At 28.5% G+C, this 22118-nt stretch overlaps 5 protein-coding genes across 5 annotated transcripts; 2 read left to right on the plus strand and 3 right to left on the minus strand.

The window, feature by feature from the left end:
- Window positions 1–1067: 1067 nt before the first annotated feature.
- Window positions 1068–1646, minus strand: GO595_003789 (Ras family protein; the record flags this gene model as incomplete). Its single annotated transcript, XM_067916848.1, has 1 exon — window positions 1068–1646. The coding sequence occupies one exon, from the start codon at window positions 1644–1646 to the stop codon at window positions 1068–1070; it is 579 nt and encodes a 192-aa protein (XP_067776076.1).
- A 913-nt stretch (window positions 1647–2559) lies between these two features.
- GO595_003790 (ABC transporter family protein) lies at window positions 2560–5010 on the minus strand (the record flags this gene model as incomplete). The annotated part of the gene is made up of 1 exon (XM_067916849.1): window positions 2560–5010. One exon carries the CDS (start codon window positions 5008–5010, stop codon window positions 2560–2562), a length of 2451 nt encoding a protein of 816 aa, XP_067776077.1.
- A 615-nt stretch (window positions 5011–5625) lies between these two features.
- Window positions 5626–6810, plus strand: GO595_003791 (Pumilio-family RNA binding repeat containing protein; the record flags this gene model as incomplete). Its single annotated transcript, XM_067916850.1, has 1 exon — window positions 5626–6810. One exon carries the CDS (start codon window positions 5626–5628, stop codon window positions 6808–6810), a length of 1185 nt encoding a protein of 394 aa, XP_067776078.1.
- Window positions 6811–7140: 330 nt separating this feature from the next.
- On the minus strand, window positions 7141–7908 carry GO595_003792 (zinc finger protein; the record flags this gene model as incomplete). The annotated part of the gene is made up of 1 exon (XM_067916851.1): window positions 7141–7908. The coding sequence occupies one exon, from the start codon at window positions 7906–7908 to the stop codon at window positions 7141–7143; it is 768 nt and encodes a 255-aa protein (XP_067776079.1).
- Window positions 7909–20883: 12975 nt separating this feature from the next.
- GO595_003793 (Ras family protein) lies at window positions 20884–21507 on the plus strand (the record flags this gene model as incomplete). The annotated part of the gene is made up of 1 exon (XM_067916852.1): window positions 20884–21507. The coding sequence occupies one exon, from the start codon at window positions 20884–20886 to the stop codon at window positions 21505–21507; it is 624 nt and encodes a 207-aa protein (XP_067776080.1).
- Between the last annotated feature and the right edge of the window lie 611 nt (window positions 21508–22118).

Here is a 22118-nt window from a genome sequence, read left to right on the forward strand (position 1 = left end):
GAAATAGTAAAATTACTTTTAGATAAAGAAGGAATTGATGTTAATGCAAAAAATATTCATTTGAATAATTTTATATATGTTTTAATAATTTGGAATATGTTTTAATAATTTAGAATATGTTTTAATAATTTTATATATGTTTTAATAATTTAGAATATATTTTAATAATTTAGAATATTTTTCAATAATTTGAAATATGTTTTAATAATTTAGAATATGTTTTAATAATTTGAAACAGCACTTCATATAGCAGTTAGAAATAATAATATAGAAATAGTAAAATTACTTTTAGATAAAGAAGGAATTGATGTTAATGCAAAAAATATTCATTTGAATAATTTTATATATGTTTTAATAATTTGGAATATGTTTTAATAATTTAGAATATGTTTTAATAATTTGAAACAGCACTTCATATAGCAGTTAGAAATAATAATATAGAAATAGTAAATTTACTTCGGAACAAAAATTCTAATTGTATTCTTTTATGATTAGAATACATTTGATTATCTGAAGAAATATTAATAATTTGAAGACTTCCACATGAACTAAAAGTATGTGGTGATATTAATGTAACACTAGAATTGTTATGTTATTCAAGGAATAACAATTGTTTCCAAGTTTTATTTAAATGTAACATTTTCCTATATTAGCAATCATATCTTGTATGCTCATTAATTTATCTCATATTGAAGAAGAAATGAAACAGCCCTGCTCCTTTTCTAATTTTTGGTCTTTTGTTCCCAGCATTTCTGATTTTTCAGTATTGTATATCTGAAATTGAAAGTTTATTGAAGTTGATCTCTGTAGTAATCAGTTTTTTCTACATTAACATCTAAAAAGTTTCTAAAATCAGAAATGCTGGGAACACATTGTTAATTCAAACAACACAGATAAAAATCAGTGTAGAAACATTTCATGTGAATTGAATTTCAAAATTATAAAAAATCAATATGTATCATCTATCATTTCTGTGAAAATATTGATATAGAATATCATTTTTTGATTTAAAATATGAATAAATATTTGTAAAGAATGTTATGATATTAGAAACACTTAATAATATTTTACTGAATAACACAAACTTTATTCTTTTCACCTTTTTTGCCCTTACCTTCTTTGGGAGTTAAATCAATTTCTTCAGATGATGGATAAATATCATTATCAACAATATATTTTGCAAGTGAGAAAAATGATTCTTCAATATTTAAACCTGTTTTAACATCAACAATGAAATATCCAATGTATCCTTTTTCTTCACTATATTTCCGATATTTCTCTTCTAAGTCTTTATAACTTTCGTTCGTATTATTAACCAAACACCCTATTAAAAGAATAGGAATTGAAATATATTCTGATGTCAAAACTTTTCTTTTAATATATTCTCCCCATTTATTTACATCATCAAGTTCACTTGGCGAATTAGCGTCAAAAATAATTACTGCACCAGATGCATCCGACATATATACTTGAGTATAATTTCCATATCGTTCTTGGCCTGCGATATCAAGAATAGCAAGTCCTACATGCTTATTGTTTATTGTTAAGTCTTTACTTGCAAAGTCGACACCAATTGTTGTTTTATAGAATTCGCTGTATAATCCGTGTGCATAATACCGTATTATTGCAGCCTTTTGCTTAGCCATTTTCAGTTTGCTAAAAACAGCGACTCTAACATCAGATTTAATTAAATGTAACACGAATTGGATGAATTTCAATTCCACCGATTATTTTCTTTACAATTACCAAAATGCCAAATACCTATAGAACTTAAACCAAAAGTGCCAAATTTTGGATAATATATATTAAACCCGAAAAACCCAAATTCTTTCAAATTCCAATGACACAAAACTATGGAAATTAAATAGTATTGAAATTAGCACATTTTTATATCGATTTTATTTGTATCATTCTTATTAAATAACTTAAGTATTCATGGAGAAAAAGTTAGTAGCATAACACCCTTATGCTAAAATGTACACCTTATTTACGTCCAATATTATTTTTTTATTATTTTTTCAACAGATATGTGAATTTAAATATAATATAATGTTTTATTTATTATTCATAAAAATTCTTTTTTTTTTTTTTCAGCATATGATATTTATATGATTTAGTTAGCTTCTCATATCCTAATTTTTTCAACAAAATCTGATGTTTTTCTCCAACTATTTTTTATCCAACAAATTTAATTACAGCAAAATGACATCTAAATTATTTTTTTGCTTCTAAAATTGACAATGTTTGTCTGTTGCAAAAAACGATTGCCCAAAAAGTCATTTTTCCCATTCTTGACGATTATTTCTCATTCAATCAATGCAACAAAAGTGTCGGATTTTCACCCCACCCCTACGGTACTATAAAATCGAATTTTTATTTAATATTTTATTTCTCCAAATTTGCTGTGATTCATTTGGTACTATACTTTCATACCATTAACATCACTTCGAAAGCCTTTGCTCAAATGAGCTTTAATTGCATTTTTGTCCAAGAAATTTGCGTTGATACAATTTCGCTGTTTATTCAACTGCAGACAAAACACATTTACATACGACATACTTAAGCGGCTTTTGCTTCTTCGCTTTGTATTAACTTCAAAAGCATATCTTCGATTTGTTCAACAGAGAAACTATACGACTTGACGCCCATCTTCTTCATCTTCTTATCGAACTCCTGCAGAAACTCCGAAACTTTTGGCGACACCGGAATTGTTATTGTGTCTTCTCGATCATCGACGACGTGCGCCTCCGGGATATACTTCTTCACCAAGTCGAGCACTGGTCCGACTTTTCCGTCATCTCTTTCTATTCTCAGCAAGTAACCACATTTATATTTGTTACGGAGTTCGGTCGAGTTGCCGCAGAACAGCAACTTACCGCCGGCTAATATGAACAAACGCGAGCTAACAGCTTCTGCTTCTTCGAGCGCATGGCTTGTGATGATTGATGTCGTATGCGTAAGCGATGAAACCATTTTCCATATCAATTGTCGCGCTTGCACATCGACACCTGCAGTCGGCTCGTCCATTAATACAAATGGAGGATTACCCAATAACGATAACCCAATGCAAAGTTTTCGCTTTTGTCCACCGGATAAATCGCCTGCTCGAGAGTCAAGCATATGATCAAGTTGCATCTCACGCGCGAAATATTGGATACAGTTCTCCAGTGTTTCAGGATTTACTCCTCTAAATGCACCAAATAATTCGAAGTGTTCTCGAACTGTTAATAAGTTAATGATGACATTATCTTGGAAACAAACGCCTAAATAGTTTTGGATTTCTTTAAAGCGATTTGTTTTGTTTCGTCCTAATAACCTAAATTGACCATCACTTGGCTCAATTGCACCAGAGATAATGTTGATGAGAGTTGATTTGCCTGCACCATTTGGCCCTATTAATAGAATTACTTCTCCTGAATCAACATAAAAGTTAACATCATCTAATGCTGTGATGTCCTTGTGTGAATGATATACTTTGGATAAGTTATTAACTTCAAGGAATTTATCACTTTCAGGTGATACGCGATATGAATTAGGCTTTTGGAACACTCGGCGCCATGCATCTTTATTAAAGAATTCTGACCACCGAATAATTGGAGTACCAAATTGTCGTTTATTTGTAGCATTGAATAAAACAAACAATAAGAAATAGAAAATACTATCGATAATTAACCACATTAATGGGATCCATGGTGGCGCAGTATATGATGCATCGTTCAGGGTGGCCCAAGTAAACGGTTTGTTATCGTTGATGGATTGTGTGTAACCGCCCATCAGAAACATTTCAAATGCGGAGAACGGTATGATGGAAAAGATGTGCGCACAAGCGATGGATGAGTTGTTTTCATCAAGGGTGAAGAACTGATGAAGATATGCAAAGAATAATACGAAAACTAAGATAACAACAGTTACAGCTCGGCCTGTCGAACCTTTCTTCATAAATGTTGATATCCAAAGTTGGAACCAGATATGGGAAATTATAAAGAAAATAACAATGACAAGGAAAAGGGTAAAGTCAGTGCCAATCATTCCAAACCAATATGTAAGAGTTGCTGCAAGAATGATATATTGAACTATTGTCATAATAAATGGTGTAAAGAATGATACAAACCAATAAGCAGATTCACTGCATCCCATAAGAAAGCCCATTGCTGCTGAATGACTATCTTTTTCTTCCAAGACAGTTTGGAAATCTGGCATTGTGGATAAAACAATGGGCAAAATGGAAATAAACGCAATGGCAATACCAACATCAACACCACGACTAAATCCAACACGTGAAAATTCTTGTGAATTATAATTGGCTCGCCACATATCATTAACATAATTCTCAATTCCTGAGTTAGGATAATACTTTGAAGCCATCTTGGCCATTCCATCTCTTATTTCTTGGTAAATTTGAAGAGTTGTTGATGAATCTAATGAATATTGCATTTGGTAAAATAGTTCTATGTTTGGATTTGTTATAGCATCTTCATCTCTAACATTAACCCATCGAATACCAATACCGTTTCTATCTGTTCGATATATAATTTCTTCCATCTCTTCTTGAGTTTCAACATGTTGAATAGGAATTGGGTCTGTATATGGTAAAGTGTAATTAAACAGTTGCGAATAAATTGATCGATCTTTAAGCCATAAATGGAGATAAGTCGTATTACCTACTAAATAATCAAGTTCTGTCGCATTTGGGAGAACAACAAAAGCAGGTTCATTCATTGATAAAAACATTAAAAGACCATATGGCATACTACTAATTGAACTAACTGGAGGATTAACAATTTCAGTATAATCTTCTTTTGAGAGGATGTATATGAGATAATTAACAAAAACAAGAATAAGTGAAATTAAATATTCAATAATTGATGCAGCATGTCTTTTTTTGATTACAAATTGTTTTTTAAATAAAGCCCGAACTTGACGGTTGAATGAGTACTTCAAGTCAGACCAATTACCAAGTGGATTTTTTTCTTCAATATCACTTAGTTCCTTGGAATCGCTTGAACTCATTCGCAAAATGTGTGACCAAGTGAACGAGTTTTTGTGATCATTCAATTATGATGTAAACTCTCAATTTTTCAATATAAGAAAGAGTTCTACGACAATTGGCATTTGTGTTCAAATAGGCGATCAGAAACCATGATAATTCAATCAAAAAGCTCCATCGTGAACACGATTTTTTAAGAGGACCAAAAGGTGGTTAATTGATTGAAGGGTTTAGACAAATTGAATGAATTACAAAAAATCCGGCCAAAATTCATATCAAAAAAAATATTGATATGACTAAATAATATTGCCAAAACTCATGAAATCATGTCATAATCATTTTTTGAAAATAGTTTCAATCATTCCAATGTTTTAACAAAAAATTTTATTAATTTACTAATTTGTTAAATAAAAGAATTAAGTAAGTATCAATATCTAAAATTATGGATTTAATAATAATATTTCAATGTGTGATTTCTTTTTAGAGGTATTTTTACTTTAAAAAATGAAGATATCAAAGCTTTATTGTCAATTCGATGAGATGAACGTTGTAATCAAAAATAGCGATACAGTTTTTTGCGAGATTTTTGCGGTTAAGCACTTTCCGAAAAGTGGCAAATAAGGTTCGCCTAAATTATTATGAGTTTCGACTACAAAAGCACCTTCTCACTTCCAAGAAGCATGACACCAGATGCTTGTCGACTCCACTCCTCTTATCCACTTTATGAGAACGATTATGTGCATCTTATTTCATCTGATTTATGGGAAGCAATAACTGGCGAAAAACAGCCTCCTATAGGTAACTGTCATTTTTGCAATGTAAACGCTGATTTTGTAACAACTCAAGGCGAATATCCAAATCAATATTTACAAATGGCAAAAGACAGACAAGGAAGCCGAAACTTGCAACAGAAAATACAAGCAGCTAGTGAAAGTGAACGAAATATGATCATCAATGAGCTTCTTCCATATTTATCACAACTTGTATATGATCCATGTGCTAACTATGTTATACAAAAAATTTGTGATTATTGTAATGAATCGCAACGGAAAGTATTTCTAGATTTCTTCTTAAACAACATCCAAACAATTGTCGAACACCAAAACGGTTGTCGAGTTTTACAAAAGTTTATAGAGACGATAGACTCTGAAAAAGTTGACCAACTGTTCCTATCGTTGAAACCGAATCTTCTTCGTTTATGTGTATCACTTAATGGCAACCATATTGTTCAAGCTTTCATCGAAGCACTTCCTCACAGAGTCAGCGAGATTGTTGACATTATAAAGGATAATGTTATTAATCTTGTTGTTGATAATTGCGGATGCAGAGTTGTCCAAAAGTTATTTGAAAAAGAAGATATCCGAAACTTAAAGGTTATTGTGGATAGAGTTTCACAGTGTGGTGTTGATCTTGCAATCAATCAGTATGGAAATTATGTCATCCAAAATATCCTCGAAGGTGGGTCTACAGCACAAGTTGATTATCTCTTTGGGTTGTTTGTCGGCCATTTTTATCAATTTTCCATACACAAATTTGCATCAAATGTAATTGAAAAATTGATTCGAAGAGCAAGCTCAACTCAAAAAGAACGAATTTTCTCTGAAATCATCGGAACTGAGAATAATTATGATACAAAAAGAATCCTTCAATTAGTTGGAGATCAATTTGGTAATTATGTGATTCAGAGAATTTTGGAAAATGGGACTGAAAGTCAACTTAACATCATTTATGAGGTCGTTTATGATAATTTTGATACAATAACAAGAAGTCCTTATTCAAAACATGTGTTTTCAAAACTTCAATCCCTTGGGTTTGAGTTTTGATATGTAAATATTTTTTTCAGGTTTTGTTTTTTTAATATTATTTTGTAATTAATTCCATGAAGAAACTTTTTGTTCTAAAATGCCTTTGCAATATGCTATTAAAATTTTAGAGATTTTGTCTATTCGATATTTCTCAAAGGGGAAATAATTTAAAAATAACTCAAAACAAAAAAAAAAACATTTTGAAGAAAAAAAAACATTTTCAACTAGTTGAAAAATAACGAAAATAATTGTTGCGGTTACTTGATTCAAAATTTTGAATGTAATCGATAAAAATTCAGTGATTAACCGAAAAATTATATTCAAAAATCTATTTTACAACAAAAAACATCATTCAACATTATCTTCGAGAACTGTTAATAATGGATCGCCGTCTATAAAAGGGATCAAAAGTTGATCTTCTCCAACGAACTTCTTTAAATCCATTGGACATTTATCCTTATGACTTTCTATGTGCTTTACATAGTCAGAATCAACTTCTCCGTTACACACAAAGCAGTGATTTCTCGACTTTGAGTAACGCGCAAAATTAACAAATCGAACGCAATTATAAAAATCCCATTTGAGAAGTTTGCGCACATCATTCAAATCAAAATGATGCGCTTGACGCATGTGTCGGACAGCATCTTCGGGATTGCGAAAGACATTGTCACATATGAGACAATAAGTTTCGTTGACTTCGATTTCATTGAAATCGGCAGCAGCAATTTCGAGTGGTTGCATCTCTGCGTTAAGATCATCATCCTCATCATCAATGGGAGCACGGCCGTTGAGTTCTAAGTAATTAACCATATAATATCGGTCAAATGATGGATCATTCGGAATACGCAAATGGCGTTTCTTTCGGAGATGTGACCGAAGAGTCCGTTGGTTAGGAAACTGCGCGCCACAGCAGATGCAGATGTTTGAATCGAGCTGTTTACGGAGTAATGCAATTAATTCTGGAATGAAAATAAGATTGGATGGACGGCCTGGATTGAATTGGTGCTCTTCAAACTCCCATTGAAGATATTCATGCCATGTTCCGCGAAAATTTTCGTTACAAAATAAACATTTCATTTCACTTTTTTCTTCCCGTTCCTTTTCATGTTCTACCATTATAAAGTTAAGTCTCATCTGGTGAAGGAGATTTCGTATATTGAAATCTTCTTCTGATGTACTATCAATCGTCTGATAATATGGAATATCTGAATCTATTATTGGTGGTGGATGTGTCCGCCAGAATTCTAAATACTGGGGAAGAAGTGGAATGTGTCTTATGTCTGTAAATATTATTTTATGTGTTTGGCCAAGATGATTAAGACATTCAACAGGGTCATGACTTTCAAAAGAGCACAAAAAACAAACAAAATTGTCATTTGAAGAATATCGGTCAATGTGCTGATGTAATAGAAGTTGGTAATTCGGAAGATTTTGTTGTTGAACGTCCATCGACCTTTTGTCACTTTCCTATCGTTGCCTGTTTGGTTTTAAGACAATTTCTCATCTAAGCAATGAACGCAGATCAATTTATATCACGCACATCATAATTCTAATCAAATTACAAAAGAATGTATTATTTATTTATTTCACAATGACTATATTTAATCAATTCTTTCATAATCCATATCTTCTGTTTTAAGTTTGATAATGCTTTCTTCGGTAGTTCTCTTCTTGAGAATGCAATAACATACAAGGAAAATCACGAGATATATTACAAAGTTAAGAATATCAGATATGTTATATATGTGCATTAGTCTATACGCTTCTTCTGGCTTAATATATTTCGACCCAATATTTGCTCCAATGCAAATAATCACTGTTTGTAACAAAGATGATATTAATGTGAAATAAGGTTTTCCGATTATCAGAAGAAATTGTGCAACTGGTAAAACAAAAGCATCTACAATCGTAGTGCTGAAAGAAATAGTGATGAATTTTTTCGTGAATTCAATTTGTTCTGGATCTGTTAAAAACATACTCGAGAGTTGTCGAGGAATTGCGAAAACAATAACAAGGAAAGCTGCAAGGAAACCAATGCATATCGCAAGTGTAGTGAAAAACATCTTGAAAAATCTGTTATAATCTCTTGATCCATAAGCATGAGAACCTGCAGAAAGAAAACCATTTGAAACGGCGGTTGGTATTGAAATTAAGAACAATTGAATTTTTGAATAGGTGTTGTGGGCACCCCCAAAAGTGGCAGATTGGCTTTTGTCAATCGAATTCAGCCCTTGCAAAACAAACAACGGTGGAAGGAGAAGGCTCAAGAATTGGAAAATAACTGGTATGGAGTAGGATAATGCAGTACCTGTTTCTTTCGTAAATTTACCAATCAGATATTTTAATGGAACTTTTATGGAAAATTTTCCTTTGAAAATTAGAATTGTTAACAATATCCCGGTAATGCCAAGTGGAACGACAGCTGAAATTTTTTCATACTTCGATTTGACTTTAAAAACAAAAATAAATAAAGGAGCCAATAAAACAGAACCAACTAATGATGAAGATAACTGAATGATAGCTGATAACCCTGATCTTCCTATTGCTTGCAAATAGTTGTTTCCAATAATGGCAAGCATGATTAAAGGAGTTGAAAATAACATTGGATAAATATATTCCAGAGCTTGATCCATTAGTTCATCAGCACAACCAGTAAACTTTAGGAATGGCTTCAGAAGGAAGTAAAATCCAACCATAAAAATTATAGTTGAAATAAATGAAATTCGGAAAATATCAGAAATTAAATGACTTGCATCATCTCTTCGACCGTTTCCAATCAAAAATGATGTTCTTGCTGTAATGGATGTTCCAAAGTAAATGCAAAGGAACAGAATAGTTGAAATTGGTAAAGATGAATATCCAATAGCTTGGATGATAGATGGTTCAGTTTTTTGATATCCTTTTGAAATAAAAAGTGTTTCTATTATTTCAAAGAATGATGTAGCTGAAGTTGAAAGAGGACCAAAAGTCATTAAAAGAATCGTAACGAATGGTGAATGCTTCACAAATTTTTTATTTTCTTCATACATCCCTGAATCTAGTGGTACATCTTCTTCTAGATCATTGTTCTGAAGGAGAGGTTCATTTTCTTGCTTCATTTAATAATAACCACTTGTCGCTACCTTCCAAGCATTCAAATGCATTTGAAACAGCTTTATTAAAAAAGTGACGGGATGATACGGTTAAGGTTTTCTTTTAAGATAAAATTACGTCTAATCGCATAACACAATTGGAAAATGGATCACATCGTAGCGGTTTTTTGAATGATCATTCAGCCAAAACGATCAATTTCAACACAATTATGTTAACCGTTGTCATCTGCTAACGATAAGAATTCAATTTTGGAAACACAAAAAGTAAAATTTTCAACTGGTCAGTTTGAGGATAATTTATTCAACTGCACATACAGCATCAATAATTTAGCTATAACACAAAAGTTTATAAAGAAGCTCATGGAATAAAAATGAAATTTTGTGCGATTCATTTTATATATTTAATCTAATAACAGACTTCACACCGAAATGATCCGATAGCCTGACAAACGGTTCTCCTTCTACTTCGAATTTTTCAACGCTAGTAGAAAAGTTTTCAACCAAATTGTCATTTCTGTGTTTGAAGAGAAAAATGTAATCAATGGATTTTTTGTGAGGAGTTTCCGTGTCTCTGATCTTTGTAGTCGTTGTGGGATGTATACCTTGTGTTGAATATAATGTATCAAAAATTTCATAATCTTCAAGATTGATTAAATTCATTAATCTATAGTATTCTTTTTCATTGCTGATTGAATCTGTGTTCATATCTCCAAGTAAAAATATCGGGAAATTGTCTTTATGTTTTTTCATTATTTCAACAATTTGTCGAATTTGATCTGACCGTACACTTATATCTTTATCTGTATCACTTCCATACGAAGCTTGCATATGCGTGGAAAGGAAATGAATATGTTTGTCTTTAGATATCTGAATTTTTGTATAAATAACACCTTTCGCAGCAAGAGCATCGGATTTGAGACCAGATGAATATACTACACTATCTATATCTACAATTGGATATTTGGAAAGGACCAATGCACCGCCATCGACAAAAAATCGTGAAAAAAAGTTGAATTTATGTATCGTAGCTGAATGATTAAATCCATATTTTTTTACACTTTCAATTAGATTTTTGACAAGTGAAGAACCGAAGTGAAATGCTTCATTAAAAGAAACGATATCATAATCGGAAATAGCTTTTGCTATTAATGAAGATCTTTCCTTTGTGTATTCTTCCTTACCAAAACGTAGCATTGCTGGACGTAAAAATACGTTATATTGTAAAATTTTGATTTCTTTCTTGGAACCAACATATACATTTAAGGGATCATCTATTGGTTTTAAATGAGGATCAAACGTTACATAATATGTTATCTTAACACCTAACATTACCGAGGCAGTAACTAGAATAAGGAATCCAATAATCAATGAAACCATCTCGATTGCGCCAGTGATGTCATCTGATTTTGAAAAAATAATTCGGTTTCAATTTATTTCAGGGTGGATTGTTTTTATTGCAATAAAGTATTCAAAAAATTCGTAAGTCCGCATAATGGGAGTAATTGAACAAAAAATCAGTATGTAATGATTTCAATTTTGATATCACCGGTGATATATTTTCAACGTTGTGCGGTAATTGAATCACATCGTTCTACTTTTTCTTTTATACAATTCGAATTGAGAATAATGTAACACAAGTGAAAAAATAACATCTTACATATAATGAAATTGATTCAAAAATGGAAGGAAGGATGACTCAATGGCTCTTGAGAAAGTAAAAGATTGAATTTTTGGTAATTGGAAACCACTTAAGCGAAATTGTTGATTTCGAATATAATTGTCAAATTAACAATCGCAAATTACAACATTCCAAATTATAAAATATTCCATTGGACAATAGAAAGATTCTTTGAGTTAAAATTGTTTGTTTATTTTGTGCAAACCTAATAGGCATTTTCATCCAAACACATGTCTAATGGATTTTTTTTCTGGAGATTTTCGTTTCATGCTTATAAACGCATAAAACAACAGTTTTCTATATAAACTTGTTCAAATAATTCGACATTGAGTCAAGTCATTGAATATTTTGAACTGAGACCGTTTATTAAAAAAATGGTCGAAAAATCCATTGTTGATCTTTATCAAAATGGTTGTACGCACCAACAAATAACTCAAATCCTACATGTGTGTAGCCTTAGGGTAGGAAGAGTAATAAATGAATACAATGAAACTGGTAAAATACCATTACCAGTAAAAATAAATATATAAAGAAGAGGTGCCAAACCAAAAATTACAGAAGACAAGATGATTACCTCCTTAAAGAACTAAAAAGTTACATGAAATATATAAGTAAATAAACAAAAACATAAAAGAGATTTTAGAAACTATTTCGACATTAATCTCATTGTCAATTTTGACAAGTTTACAAAAATTCATGTCAATTTTCAATCTATCGTAATGTCGAATTATTTGAACCGGTTTATTTCTACATAGAGAAATTTTATTAATATTTTCATTTTTTTATTAAAACGCGTGTATATATAAATTTTTCGTTTTGTTATAGAAAGTATTTCAAATATTTATGCAAAAGTAAAAACGATCATTTTGTATTGAATATAAAAATGAGGCTCAAACAATTTCAAAGGCCTTTTTCCTTTACCAAAACGATTGACATCAATTGAAATTTCCGAAAGAATTGAACAAAAATCCGTTTAAAATCAAACAATGGAGAGGATGAAAAATGTTGATATGAAAATTATTGTATTAGGTTCATCTTTTGTAGGAAAAACATCAATTATTAATCGATATTGTAATGGTACATTTTTTGAAGATACACTTTCAACTGTTGGCGCAGGATTTTTTTCTCATACATTAATTGTTGAAGACATTGAAGTTAATGTCACTCTTTGGGATACTGCTGGCGAAGAAAGATTTCAAAGCATAGCACCGTCTCTACTAAGAGGTTCAAATGGGATAATACTTGTTTTTGATTTAACTCAAAAAAACACTTTTGAAGACATTGACGCATACCTAGATTTGTTTCACCAAACATGTAAGATTGATACAAAGCAAGCAGAACCAGTTCTACTTATTGGAAATAAGATGGATTTAGAAAATCAAGCTGTTTCAATGGATACAATTCAAACATGGAAAAGTTTGAATAATGTTGAGAATTACTTTCCTGTTTCTGCTAAAACAGGCGAAAATATCGATATTGCTTTAGATAAATTCTTTACACAACTTGCTCCTGAAATTGTAAATGAAGACGCTCCATTACAGATAGTAATTGCCTCTGCGTCAGGTAACTCTGAAAAAACGAAGTGTTGTTCATGAATTTATTTTAATTATTTAATTTTGTAAAAAAATCGATTTCCAATACTGTTTTTTTATTTAATGCTTATTAACAAAAATAAATGAATTTAATTTAGTGTAAAAATGCAAAATACTTACTTTTGTTGTATCTTAACTTTATGATTTTCTGATTACATAAACTTTTCTATTTTAACATTTAAAAAAAAAAAGACAACAAAACAACTTTAACGGTACTTTTAAATATTTTTTGAAAAATTTTCTTGATTTTTAGTGAGATATTTTTGTTTGAAAAAATGGAATCAACTTCTTGGTTGATAATACGAAGGAAAGTTATAAAGATTTAGAAGAGAAATATCGGAAATATAGCGAGGAAAAAGGATACATTGGATATTTCACAGTTGATGTTAAATATTGAAGAATCATTTTTCTCACTTGCAAAATATATTGTTGATAATGACATTCATCCATCAACTGAAGAAATTGATTTAACTCCCAAAGAAGGTAAGGGCAAAAAATGTGAAAAGAATAAAGTTTTTGTTATTCAGTAAAATATTATTAAGTGTTTCTAATATCATAACATTCTTTACAAATATTTATTCATATTTTAAATCAAAATATGATATTCTATATCAATGTTTTCACAGAAATGATAAAAATAGATTATCTTGAAAATAATGAATGATTCAAAAACACTTAATAACTAAAGTATTTATATTAAGTATTTATAATTTTTACACTCATTTTTTTATATAAAATTTATTTTATTTTCGATTAAAACATCATCTATGTCGATCAAAGTATTTCAAACTAATTATGATCATACGTTTCTTTGAAATTAAAACAATAACTTATTTTCTCACCCCCAATATTTTTCTTTTATACCCTTTTTTATAATTTTATATCTATATCTCAATGAGTTTATTTTAAAAATTTCTTATTTTTTGCAGAGCAAAGCAAAGCAAACAGTGCGAAGCGCATTCTTGTTTTAATTCATACCTGTCAAAAATTTAGGGCTTTGCCAACTTCTATGAGAGGAAAAAAAAAACTAGAATTGGATAAAACTGACAGAAAAATCACTGACCATGTTGAAGATTTTGACTTTAATGATTTAAATCTTCCTATCAATGATATACAAGAATAATTCATCATCACATTCTAAATCTTTTTGTGGTGAGTTTAAAGCAATTGTTATATGTTTCAGGATTTTAATGATATTTTTTACAAGCATTTTCTTTTGCTCATTTTTTATTCCGCGTAATGAATATCTTGAAGCTAAACGACAGAATCCTGAACATGATTTCTATGAAATGCCTGCTCTTCTCCTTCGGTTATATTGGACTCATTAAGTTTTCATAATAGCTTTTCTTATCACATTTTTTATTCTTTTAATTTTTGAGTTGAAAATTTTAATTCCATTTCTACCACTATCTGTTGGCGGCGCTTTTATTCTGTGTATCATGACGCCATTATCCATTCAAGAAAATGAAGTTATTGAAAATGCATTTAGTAATTCACAAAGTTATACATCATATGAAAGTGCTATTCATGATATTGTTAAACAACTTCCATGTTTTGAAATTGGTTTTACTGGTGTATCAAAGCGAAATAAAAGAACAACGTATTGTTATCCACCAACTTTTATTATTAATGCAACGACTTCATTAACCATTCCAAAACTTTCCGGAAACTATTCGTGGGTACAAGTGACATTAAATGTAACTTATTCAACAGTTTTGGAATATTTGAATCGTTTTTGTGAATTGTATCGAAAGCATTTGCCTTCAGAAAATCAAAATGGAAGAACAATTACTTGGACTGATATTTATGGATATAAAATGAAAACGCATAACCCAAACACAGTGTTAGTTAAACGAAAAGAATTAAGCGGGAAACTGAGCATTGCTGTGGGACAAACAATGATGTTGTTTTGGGCAGGGCTTGGATATCTTTATAGAATGATGGTTTCCAATATATCGCCCTGTAATTATAAAGACAAGCATCGATATCAATATTTCAATCGAATGTATTCCTGATGAAAGTAGTGAATTCTTTGAAATTTTGAGTTTGACAAACACAATTACAATTAATTAATAATGTTTTTGTAAATATTTTGTAATTTGTAACTGTGTTTTTGACATTAAATAAGTAATCTCTTAAGTAGTATATCAATTAGGGAGTTTTCTTGCTTCATAACTTTTAATCTTGGTGAATGCTTTTTTGACTTTCAAAAAGAACACTTTTAGTATAAGACTCAGAATTTACAAAGGGAAAGAATAAACTTATCAAAAAAAATAATAACAACAGAAATTTGAAAGGTCGATAGACAAATTTATATGGATATGGAAAGAAAACTTTCCTACAAGCCCACCAAAATGCAAAAACTCCAACAACTCGAACAAATTGTATTTAATTTAAACAAAGATAATCTTAGTATTTCTGTTCAAAATACAATGACTCTACTTGAAAAATATTTTATTTATTCATACAATTATGTTATATGTTCCTTAATTATACATGCATTTGCTTCTATGAGAGAGGATTATGAAATATATTTTATTTATTTACAGGCAATACAAGAAAAAGAAAAAGAGTACACTGATTTAAAGCTTTTTAAAATGTTTAAGCAAAGCCTTTTGCAAGAAAAATCACAAGAATCGTATTATCTTCTTGATAAAATGATTGAAAAAAAATTAGTTGGTTTAAACATCATAAACAATCTTCAATCAATATATTTTTCTCATTATAAATTTGATTCACGAAATAAAACTGATAACAATAATCCATATTGTTCTACTTTTTTAAAAAATTACGAAGAACTTTCAAATAATAATTTTGAACTTCATAAGAAATATGTTAAAGAAGGACATAACCCAAGCGAAATTGCAAGGATAATTAGAAACGATGAGATAGAAAAACTTCAAGAAATGTTATCACAAAATAATTTTGATTTTAATCAAACAATAGAACCATCACTTTATGAAAGATGTTCATTTGTTAATAAGGAAAATGTTACATTAATTGATTATGCGGCATATTTTGGTTCAATTAAATGTTTTAAATATATACTATCAAATAAATCTATTAATGACAATACATTTAAATTTGCAGTTGCAGGTGGAAATCTTGAAATCATTCATTTGTGTGAACAAAACCATATATCTTTAAAAGACTCTTTAGAAATAGCAATTAAATTCCACCGAAATGATGTTTTTCGTTATTTTTATGAAAATAATATTGAAGAAACATTGTTAACCAAATACTTAAAAATATTTGAACTTGACAAATTAGGAGAAGTTTGTATAAATTATGATAATTTTGAAATTCTTGATTTTTTGTATGGTGAAGGAATGAAAACCAGCATAGATATGATTAATGAATCTGCACGAGTTGGTAATTTCTTTCTTGTTAATTACTATCTTGATGATTATCCAATTCCATTTAATATTTTAAAATTCGCTTCTAAATCAAGAAATTTGGATCTTATTAATTTAATTCTTGAATATCAAAGAAGTAACAATGCTTGTATTTGTTTATTTTGTTCAATGTTTATTTAGCATTATCATCATTTTAATATAAAATATTTACAGAAACATTTCATTCAGCTTGCAAGAAAGGTTATATTGATATTGTCCAAAGTATTCTTAAACAAAACGGAAACAACGTTAATGAATATATTTATTATAATGACATTCGATTTAAAAATAATATTTGGAAATTATTCAAAATATTTAATCCTGCGCTTATTTTAGCAATTGAAAATGGTCATACAGAAATAGTTAATATACTTCTTAAACAAAAAGGAATTGATATTAACGCTAAAGATAACATTTATAAAAAAAATATCATGTTTAAAAATAATATATGGGAATGATTTAAATAATTTAATTCAACACTTATTTTAGCATCACAAAATGGATATATAAGAATAGTTAAATTACTACTTGAACAAGAAGGAATTGATGTTAATGCTAAAAATAATCTTTATTAAAATAATTTCAAGTTTCAGGATAATATTTGGAAATTATTTAAATAATTTAACATGGCGCTTATTTTAGCATCCGAAAAAGGTCATATTGAAATAGTAAAATTACTACTTGAACAAAAAGGAATTGATGTTAATGCTAGAAATAATCTTTATTAAAATAATTTCAAGTTTCAGGATAATATTTGGAAATTATTTAAATAATTTAATTCAACACTAATTTTAGCATCACAAAAGGGATATATAAGAATAGTTAAATTACTACTTGAACAAGAAGGAATTGATGTTAATGCTAGAGATATTATTTATTAAAATAATTCAATATTTTAAAATGAAATGTAAAATTTATTTCAATTTTTTGATACAGCTCTTATTTTAGCCATGAAAAATGGATATATTGAAATAGTAAAATTACTACTTGCACAAAAAGGAATCAATGTTAATGTTAAAGATAATATGTATATTGATAATCTGCTGTTTTCATCACAATATTTGAGGGTTGTATAAAATATTTAATACAGCACTTATTTTAGCATCTAGATATGGTCATCTAAAAATAGTAAAATTACTTCTTAAACAAGAAGGAATTGATGTTAATGCTAGAAATATTATTTATTAAAATAATTCAATATTTTAAAATGAAATGTAAAATTTATTTCAATTTTTTGATACAGCTCTTATTTTAGCCATGAAAAATGGATATATTGAAATAGTAAAATTACTACTTGCACAAAAAGGAATCAATGTTAATGTTAAAGATAATATGTATATTGATAATCTGCTGTTTTTCATCACAATATTTGAGTGTTGTATAAAATATTTAATACAGCACTTATTTTAGCATCTAGATATGGTCATCTAAAAATAGTAAAATTACTTCTTAAACAAGAAGGAATTGATGTTAATGCTACAAATATTACTTATTAAAAATAATTCAATATTTTAAAATGAAATGTAAAATTTATTTCAATTTTTTGATACAGCTCTTATTTTAGCCATGAAAAATGGATATATTGAAATAGTAAAATTACTACTTGCACAAAAAGGAATCAATGTTAATGTTAAAGATAATATGTATATTGATAATTTGTAGTTTATAAATGATATCTGGAAATAATTTAAATTATTTAATGAATCAGTTGTTGCATTAATGAAAAACAGATATATATCTATAGATATAGTAAAATTTCTACTTGAACAAGAAGGAATTGGTATCTACGTTAAAAGCATTATTTATAACAATCAATTATTATTTCAAACTAGTATTTAGAAATTATGTAAAAAATTTCAAACAGCACTTATATCTGCATCTAAATATGGCTACATAGAAATGGTTAATTTTCTCATTAAACAAAAAATAGTTGAAAATGTTAAGTATTTTTCTTCGTTTAATATAATATTTAAAATTAATATTTGAGAGTTTTTCAAAATATTTTGTGAAGTACTTATTATAGCATCTGAAAAAGGTCATATTGAAATAGTAAAATTACTACTTGAACAAGAAGGAATTGATGTTAATGCTAAAAACAAGTTTTATTAAAATAATTTTCTATTTCAATATGATATTTGGAAATTATTTGAATTATTTAATACGGCACTTATTTTCGCATCTGAAAAAGGTCATATTGAAATAGTAAAATTACTTCTTGAACAAAAAGGAATCGATATTAATACTAAAAACAATTTTTATCTTAATAAATTTATGCTTCAAAATAATATATGGAAATTGTTTAAATCATTTCAAACAGCACTTATTTTGGCATCTAAAAATGATAATATTGAAATTGTTAAATTACTTCTTACACAAAAAGGAATTAACATTAATGCTAAAGATGATATTTATTATAATAATTTGGTATTTCAAAATAATATTTGGAAATTATTTATTTTACTTAATACAGCACTTATTTTTGCATCTAGGTATAATCATATGGAAATTGTTAAATTACTTCTTGAACAAGAAGGAATTGATGTAAATGCTAAAAATATTAATTTTACATATTATGCGCTTATTTCAGTTTTTTTGTGTATAAAAATAATATTTAATTTTTATCATAAAAATTTAAAACAGCATTAATTTATTCTTGTGATAGAGATCATACAGATGTTACATTATTACTTCTTAAGGAAATAGGAATTGATAAAAATATTGAAGATATTTTTCAATTTTATATGAAATTTATTTTATTTTCATAATATTAAATAGTTTTATTCGGTAATTATTTCAAATATATAAAACAGCACTAATGTATGCATCTGAAAATAATAATGCTAGAATAGCCCTCATCCTCAAAAAAAATATTGATATATCTTCAGGCAATTATTGGCTTACAACAAATTCTCAATCAAATGGTTGGGGTTCTATAAACCCATTTAATTCTCAATCAAATGGTTGGGGTTCAACAAATCCATTTAATTCTCAATCAAATGGTTGGGGTTCAACAAATCCATTTAATTCTCAATCAAATGGTTGGGGTTCAACAAATCCATTTAATTCTCAATCAAATGGTTGGGGTTCAACAAATCCATTTAATTCTCAATCAAATGGTTGGGGTTCAACAGATCCATACGATGATCAATCAAATGATCGGAGTTCTATAAACCCATACGATGATCAATCAAATGGTTGGGGTTCTATAAACCCATACGATGATCAATCAAATGATCGGAGTTCACCAAATTCGTTTAATTCTCAATCAAATGGTTGGGAGTAAAATAAATACATTTAATCAAAGTAATAACAATTTCTTCATTTGATGAATTAATTAATCTTTTGCATATACCATAAAATGTAAGCATAATAATATTTGATTTTGTTTCTTTAAATTTAAAAAATAATTCATTAAAATTATAGTATGTGATAAAAACTCATTATTCATTATACTATTTTCACATGTAAACAAGTTAATTGATAAGAAGTTAATTACATAATTACAAATGTATAAAAACAATATTTTACAAACAAAATAATTTCTAATCATTTCCTGTCGCAGGTGTCGTTGTACTCAATGTCATAACATGCACAGCATCTCATAGCACTTGCATTTTCGAGTTTAATGATCATCCGAAAACACAGCTAACAAAGAATTAATTGCCTCAATCTCAGTACAATTCATAAGCAAAATATTTTCTACATGTTACCTTTTGAAAAAACTCTCTCTCAAAACAAATCCAAATTGATGATAAAATGAGTCATTTGAATCTCTCAACAAATTTACTATTTCTGCATTACCATTTTCAGATGCTTTCATATGTGCTGTTTTAAATAATTTGAATAAATTCCAATAAATAATTTGAAATCCAAACTCATTAAAATAAATTTTAAATTTAATATTAAAATATCATTAACATTAATATCATTTCTTGTTCTAAAATAAATTTAACAAGCTCAATATTTCCTAAATGAATACTTTAATTAAATTTTTTATTTTGGATTTATTTTTGTGTTATGTAAGTAAATGAAAACCTTGAATTAATTACAATTGTATTAATGTTTCGATTTCATAAACTTTTTCAATATTGATATCAAAAAACATATTACCACGAAGTAATTTCAATAACTTTTTAACATTAGACATGTGCAATGTGAAGATTTCAAATATGGAATTTTTGCCACTTTTGTTTATATGGATCGATAATTCCAAAAGCATCACAACAACAAAACATTTATTTTAAATGGTTGACCTAACATAAAAACCACTTGTAATTAAGGAAATTATTAAAATATCGCTTGTTGGTGGTAACTCTGAGTATAGGAATACATTTATGCGTATCTATTTTCAAGGAAACTTCCATGAATTTTATAAGACAACAATCGGTGTAGACTTTGGAAGTAAGGAATATCCAATGGGCGACCAAATTCTTGTTGCTCAACTTTGGGATATTGCTGCTCAAGAACGATATGGAAATATGATTCATGTGTATTATCAAGAATCTGTTGGCGCAGTTATTGTTTTTGGTGCTAATCATCCAAATGAACTTGATTTTGTTGAATTGTGGAAAAAAGATATTGAAACAAAAGTATTCACGTCAGAAGGTAAACCAATTCTTATACTTTTGGTAGGTTGTTTGAAAGGGGATGTAGATGAAAGATGGAAATCTATGGAAGAAAGATATCGGAAATATAGTGAAGAAAAAGGATTCATTGGATATTTCACAGTTAATCTCAACACAGGATCAAATGTTGAAGAATCTATTTCCTCACTTGTTAAGTATGTGTATGATAATGGTATTCAGCCACAAACTACTGAATATGCAAGGGATCTGCAAGTGACTCCAAAGAATACGAAGCAGGGAAGTATGTTATGTACAATAAACATATTTGTTATAAGAAATTTTAGAAGTGGAAGTAATAGTTTTAATCAACAAAAAAACAATCTTTTCACGTGAATGTTTTGAATTAACCAATTAATGGCTTATTCTTTTATCCAGAAGATAATGAACTTATTAAATATTTTAATGTTAAACCACATAATAAATTATTTTGAAGTAATTTATATATTTATAAAAAAAAATTCATGAAAAGAACATATTATTTATTAGAAAGGAATTTTTAATTATTTTTAATCGTTTTTGAATTAAAATATATTTAACGTATTTGGGCTGAAAAGAAAAATGAAACAATGAAGTCAAGTAATTACAAAAAAGATGAAGAAATAAAACTTGAAAACTTTATCGAAGCACACCAAGATTTTAGACCAGGTGATTTAAGTATTTTAATTTCTAATAACTCCAAACAGTTATTTTCGGAAGAAGTTGAAGTTCAATATTCAACGTTAAATTGGTTTCTTTCTGTTATTCAAACACAAAACGTTATGATTACACCCAGAAACATTTCATCGTATTTTAGATTTTTCATTTTCTACAGATTTAACACTTCAAAATAAGTCACTTGAACTTATTCATTTATTATTAAGTTATCCATCTCATATGCTTGACATGTCAATAGCAGAACGAATTATCTTATTAACACGAAGTATTTTTTCCAACAGATTCTTCAC

This window comes from Histomonas meleagridis (genome assembly GCF_020186115.1).
Source record: "Histomonas meleagridis strain 2922-C6/04-10x chromosome Unknown contig_23, whole genome shotgun sequence".
In the NCBI taxonomy this organism is placed as follows: Eukaryota; Parabasalia; order Tritrichomonadida; family Dientamoebidae; genus Histomonas; species Histomonas meleagridis.